This window comes from Orycteropus afer, unplaced genomic scaffold (genome assembly GCF_000298275.1).
Source record: "Orycteropus afer afer isolate SDZICR_OR568_19922 unplaced genomic scaffold, OryAfe1.0 scaffold00456, whole genome shotgun sequence".
NCBI lineage: Eukaryota > Metazoa > Chordata > Mammalia > Tubulidentata > Orycteropodidae > Orycteropus > Orycteropus afer.
Window position 1 is genome coordinate 742774 of NW_006922043.1, and position 6501 is coordinate 749274.

A 6501-nucleotide genomic window follows, 5' to 3' on the forward strand; every position below is an offset into this window, starting at 1 on the left:
GCAGGAAGCCACCTCCTGTTGCCCCACCGCAGGACTGAAGCACTTGCCCCACCCTTCCTCACGCCAAGTGGCTGCTTGGTTCTTGCTTATGCTGTCCACAGAGGACCACCTGGGTTGCACTGATGTCAAAAACAAGGGGAACAAACAGTGAAAAGCAGGTACTGGGAGAGGGTCACATGCGGGCCCTGCTGCACTGAAGCTCATTAAATCCTGCCAGGGCTCTGAGAAGTAGCAACATTTATTATCTCCATTTTACAGATGGGGAAGCTGAGGCTGAAAAAGGTTAGAGCAGTTTGCCCAATGCCCCACATCCAATACATGGTGGAACTGAAATCCAACCCAAGTGGGCCAGCTGCTCTGCCAGAGTCATTCTTAACAGTCATGTTACATGTCCCCAGTACAATTTCATAGAAGGATAAGACTTCCAGAATACTATTCTTTCGTACACTTAAAATTCCAGGGCTGGCTCAAGGGCTTTTCAACCCAGGAGGAGCCACTGTCATTAAAATGAAACAGAATGAGCACATGAGAGAGGCTGGTGGTTTGAGTCCACCCAGAGGCACCTCGGAAGAAAGACCTGGTGATCTACTTCTGAAAGCCCCATGGAGCACAGCTCTATGCTGTCATGAGGGCAGTTGCTATGAGCAGGGTCAACTCAAGGGCAACAGGTTTTTCATGTTTATTCACCCTTCTGGTGAAGAAGCCAAGAGTGCCCTCAGCTGGGTGCCACTGGGACCAGATTGAGGGGCAAAAGCACAGCCTGAGTTGTCTGGCTTGGGGCCCTGGAGACCCTGCAAAGGCCACGGACCCAGGGACCCCTACCACCAGGTACGAGACCATTTTAGTGAAATAGCCAGGGGTCACCATTCTGACACAGCTGAGTCTGTAGGGACCGTGGTGAACATACACTCATCCCAGGATCCCAGGAATGTCAGAAGAAATGTTGCCCTGTCCTGACCTCTGTGTCTGGGACCCCACGATGACATCTGAGGGCCAGCACCACCCTCAGAAACATTCTAGTGTGACTGCTCTCAAACATGCTAAGCCCTTGGTTTAAATGCTAAGTTTCCCCAAGCCCAATTAGGTAAAAGAAAAAGAAGTGCAGCTGAGGAGTCCTGGCCATTCCCACCTGCTCAGGGCACCACAGTCTCCTAGAGACTTTTTAGAAATAGAGGCTCCAAGGCCCTGCCTCAGGCCTGGGGTGCCAGCACCTCAAGAAACAGGGGCCTAGGTGAGATTTTTACAAGGTCCCAGGTGACCAGGTGACTCCAAGGCTTGACCTCCAGGAACATTTGGGAACCCCCATCAACAGCAGAGGTTCTCAGCCTTTTTGGCAATGGGATGGGATTTCCCAACTCTATCTTATGCTGAACCTCAACATATGAAGGAAGGAAAAGCAGGAATCCACAGGTTGAAGTGGATTCCCAGAGCCTGCTCTGCTCTGCCCGGGCTTCCCAGGTTCCAGACCAGACATGGGTGGATCACCCTGGAGTTAGGGGCTCAGCCCATGCCTTCCCTGAGGTCACCCATTGGGAAGGCTCTGCCCTGAGCTCCCCACTCTGCTCTCTCTCCAGGGTGGCCCCTTGGGCTCTGCAGGTAGCATGCACGTTTCTACAGGCCACAGACCAGGGCTCACCAAAGCCTCTGCCCTTCCATGCTAGGGGCCAGTAAACTCCTACATGAACTTCTTGGACTGCAGCAGCCACGCTGCCCCCATGTGGCCAAAGTCTGGCCTCTCCTTCCCTGAGACCAGGAGACACCTACATGGGTCCTTGGACTACAGCAGCCATGCTGCCCCCACGTGGCTGGCACCACCTCTCCTTCCCTACCAGACAGCAGCAGCAGCTTCAGGCACACAGAAACAGGACTCCCCTGGAAGACCATCTGATCCCTCACTGAAGGGACAAGCTTCCCAGCAGCACCATGGGCTCTGTGAGAGGACACCCCCTTCCAGGGCAACTACATCAGAAGTCCACCAGCAGGCACCCCTGCTGCTTACCTCAAACACTTCCTCATCTAGGATCCTAGTGCCGAAGACAATAATGCCATTGACGTCAATGATGGGGTGGTCACTGCGGTCCAGGAACTTGGTGGTCTTCTTCTTACAGTCCAGGACCAGAGTGACGTTTTTCTTGTGAACACTGAGAGCAATTCTGTGCCACCTGCAGAGAAACAGAAAGGCCAGGCAGGTGAAACGGGGCTCGGGCCTTGGAATGTCCATACCAGAGACTCTGCTCTGAGCTGCTAGAGACACGGGAGGAACTGTGACTTCCTGCACTGTCCTGGGGCTGCACTGACAGCTAGCTCATCCTTTGGATCAGACAAGCAGGGGCTCACATCCCAGCACCCGGTGGGGCTAAGTGGGCTCTGCACACCCTCCTGCTCATAGATTTCTCATCATAACATGAGAACCATTGTCCAGGCCCTGCTATCTCATCAGGCAGCCCAAGTGGGGGGCAGATGCATGGAGCACTCAGCACCGATCCAGACACCTGGCATGGGCTTGGACACCCAGTGCTTAACAGCCAGCATGGGCCCTCAACAGCACCTGTCACACCATCAGTGGAAAGAGCAGGGAGTGAGGGGTCCCATTCACACTCATCTGCTAACCAAAAGGTTAGATGTTCGAGTCTACCCAGAGGCACCTTAGAAGAAAGGCCTGGTGATACTTCTGAAAACTCAGCCATTGAAAACCCTGTGGAGCTCAGTTCTACTCCGAGACAAATAGGGTGCCATGAGTCAAGAGTCGACTCCCCAGCAACAAGATTTTGGTTTCTGGTAACTGTCTTCTGTGCATGAACTAGACCACTGATTACAAATGGAGACTGCCAGTGAGGACTGAGTCTGGATGGAAAGTGGTTAAATCAGTGGATTTCTGAAACTCTAGGAGCTCTGGTGGCACAGTGGTTAAGACATTTGGCTGCTAATCTAAGGGTTGGAGGTTCAAACCCACCACTATCTCAGCAGGAGAAAGATGAGGCAGTCTGCCTCTGTAAAGATTTCAGCCTTGGAGACCCTATGGTAGAGTTCTGCTCTGTCCTACAGGGTCACTATGAATCAGAATTGACTTGATGGCAGTGAGTTTCAGCGAGTCATCTGAAACCCTTACTTAACAAGGAACACGGAGTCATGTTCTGAAGGCATTCAGAGATCACCACGCATGACCTCAGAAGACACCACATGCTTAGTGTCTAGATGAATACCAAAAGAATCATGGCCAGCCTTCTTGTTTAAAAATCATTTACTTACTAATCTAATACATCTATGTTTGAAGAATGCCTTAACTCTTTTCTAGAATAAGCTGGATGTGACTACATAATCTCCTACATCCCTTCTGACGTGAGAGGCCAGCACTGGGTGTACTTTAGTGCATCTACAGCAGGAAATGGGGGCCCAGAGAGGAGGAAGGACTCCCCAAAGCCACGGAGGGTAAACCAAGACCAAAGCCCAGAACTGAGGATCCAGCTGCAGTGCTCTCTCCATGTGATGCCACACCTGGGGCATCAGTGCTGCCCATGGCCCACTGGCTCTCATGCTCCGCCTCTGGCCAGCGACTCTAGCTGCCCTGCTCCATCCCTCCAGCAGGAGAAGGATCGGTTGGCAACTATGCCCACTTACTTGCCATCCGATAGGTTGATGCCCCTAAAGAGGGGGTAGTCCTCTGGACCCGGCTTCCCTGTGTGATCCTCATACAGGAAGACAGGGGAGCGGCCCATCTCCAGGCCGATCTGCTGTATGCCCTGCTCGTTGTAGACAGACACCAGGAAGGCCTGGCTGCCCTTCTTGGCTTTCACGGTAGTAAGAATGGAGAAGTCCTCGGGAAACGAAGATGCTGGAACAGAGGACAGAGTCAGAAGGCAGTCAGAGTTCCAGCCATGCCCACCCCACAGCTCTCTGCAGACAAATACCTGGGGGTCATTGGCTGCAAATCTTCTCTCTGATCAAATTGTCCCTGCAACCCTTCCTAATAGCCTCATGTTCAGTGTCCCCCCATCAGGGTTCAGCTAAAAAGCAAACTCTTCCATAAAACCCTTGGATTCTTACAGCTGCTCACCCTCAACTCTCTCTACTCAGTTCCCACATCTCAGTTACATTTATGTAGAAAACCCTCTTTGGAACTTCCCAGAATGTGAGCTATCTATAGGCAGCTGCTTTGAATGCATCCTGGAATCCTCTCCTAGTGCTATGCCCAGCAGAGGGCATCTCATCAAATCTCCACAGGAAGCAGTGGGAGAGGGTGTGCAGAAAGAAGGGGGACAAGGAGAGCAGATGTGTGGGACCTAGTGCTGTGCCCAGCAGAGGGCTTCTCATCAAATATTCGCAGGAGGTGTCAGGGGCTGCAAAGAGAAAGGGACAAGGAAGGCAGGGTGTGGGACCTTGTCTAGAGCTATACTTTGTGACATTCTCTGGCTGATGTGACAGAGAAGAAAGCAGAAGGAAATAGAAAGACTTAGTCCAAATCACAAGCATAAATAAAACACCTGGCATGTTGATGGGGAAGAATGTTCCTACAACACAGACCAGAAATTATAGAGGTCATGAGAGGCTGCATGGCCAGGCAGGCCTGCTGAGTGCACCCAGGCTGCCCTTCACTCTCCAGACTCCCCAGCACATTCACCCTTGGCCTAAGGCTGTGAAGGGTGTGGCTCCTGCTCTGTATTGACCCTAATGAGAATCAGCAGTTTATCAAATGACATTTGCAACTCTGCCCAGAGCCTGGGGGCTGCTGGACTGCATACAATGAGTAGATGTCCACTCAAACCCTCCAGAACCCCTCAGTAAGAGTCAATGGGTAACAAGGTCAACCAGATGGCCCAGACACCATAGCCCCCTCTGAGTGGCAAAAAAAGGTGGTCTAATTGATTAGTTGATTATTGCTATGAGAGCTATCTGGAAGCACCCTCTGCTGGTGGAATTGGGCGGGGGGGCACCTAGCAGCATACCTCTTCCATTTCCAGTCATTTAGAGTAGAGCAGGTGGTCATGCTGGGCAGACATAGACTTCAAAGGCCCCAGATGCAGGCACAGAGCACTGCATCAACAGTAGGTGGAGTTGGAACATCACCCTGTAGGATCTTGAGGCCTCCTACCAGTGCCAAACTTCCCAAGAGCCAGGCCCCAGCCCTCTCCCAAGTGGTCAGAGGGAGCTCCGGAGGGCCAGGCTTGAGACCTATACCTCCTAGTGCTGGGGAGAGCTCTACATGGCATAGGGATGGTGGCTACTTAGTTGTCTCTGTCCATAAAGAAAGGAACGACCAGGCTCCCCTTCTGACAGGCAGCCAGCCATCTGGGAAATAGATCTGGGGAGGACCCTACTATTACATTCTTTAGCTTCACCTTGACCCTTCAAAAGTGGAGGTGGGGTCAGAGGTCAGAAGAGTAAGACCTGCTGAATGTACCTGCTGGAGACACCCCTACTGCTAGGACACTCCAACTATGAGGATGCCCTGACTGCCAGGACACCCTGACCACACGGCCAGCAGCTGTTCTTGGTGCCCATCTGATCCCTGTGAATGACCAAGGGCTCAGGGTGGTGCTTGTCCTCAAGTATCTCAGGGGTCACTGCCCATGTGCAGGGAGGCTGCACAATGATGGTCTGAGTGGCTCCACCCCAACAACACTGTGTCACACTGCTATCGTTCCATCTCAGAGAACAAGCAGAGCAGAAGTCCCTCCCCCAAGTGTGACACCTTGCTTTGGACCACTACCCTCCACGTCTTGGCAGCTCATTCAGATACTGTTTCTCCATTTTTTAAATCACTATGGTAACAATTTTTCTCAGCTCAGATAGCCTGAAAGGATAAGTTATGTTTAACATTAATCTATCTTCCAGCAAAATAACAATGGATTTACTGTCACTTTAGAGATGGCCCATTCTGCAGCTGACATGAGCAGGCTGCCAGCACATTTTATAATCTAACTGTCTGGGTGTCCAGAAGCGGGGCCGGCTGTGGAAGGCTTCATATTTTATTTCTCAGAGGCAAGTTGTCCTGGAAAGGCAGGCTTGGAAGAGGCCCGATTCCTTCCATGGGTTACTCCCTTTTCACTTCAGCTAAGGCCCAAAGGCCTTAGTAGAGCATTTGAGGTATACAGCAGGAGTTCAATAAATGCATCTACAATTGAATGAACTCATGCTAAGCCCAGACCTTCTATGTCCCCCCACTAATGAGGGGCAGAGGGGCACCAAGGCCCAAAAGATGGTAGGTGGTGCACCTACATTGAGGTTTACATGGGAGAAAGGAGCAGAGATGACTATGTCCTGTTGTAAGATGAGAGGTGAGCAGTGGCCCAGAGCACTCAGCTCTGACAACATCCCCTCAGCAGTTTCCGTAACTCAACACTTCCTGCAGGACAGACTCCCGGAAATGCCTATGATTTAAGTAGTTCCGGAGCTCTGGTAGCATAGTGCCTAAGGCCTTGACTGCTAACCAGAAAGCTGGTGGTTCAAACCCACCAGCCACTCCTCAGAAGGAAGGTTGGGCAATCTACTTCCGTAGTGATA

General features: G+C 51.7%; 1 protein-coding gene across 1 annotated transcript in view; it reads right to left on the reverse strand.

Moving 5' to 3' along the window:
• The window catches only part of COL5A1 (collagen type V alpha 1 chain), a 195452-nt gene that overhangs the window by 129665 nt on the left and 59286 nt on the right, over positions 1–6501 (reverse strand). The window contains exons 3-4 of the mRNA XM_007954294.1: positions 3619–3832; positions 2000–2162 (exon numbers count right to left, since the gene is read on the reverse strand). Of these exons, the coding sequence (XP_007952485.1) occupies positions 2000–2162; positions 3619–3832 (377 nt within the window). The remainder of the gene's footprint in view (positions 1–1999; positions 2163–3618; positions 3833–6501) is intronic.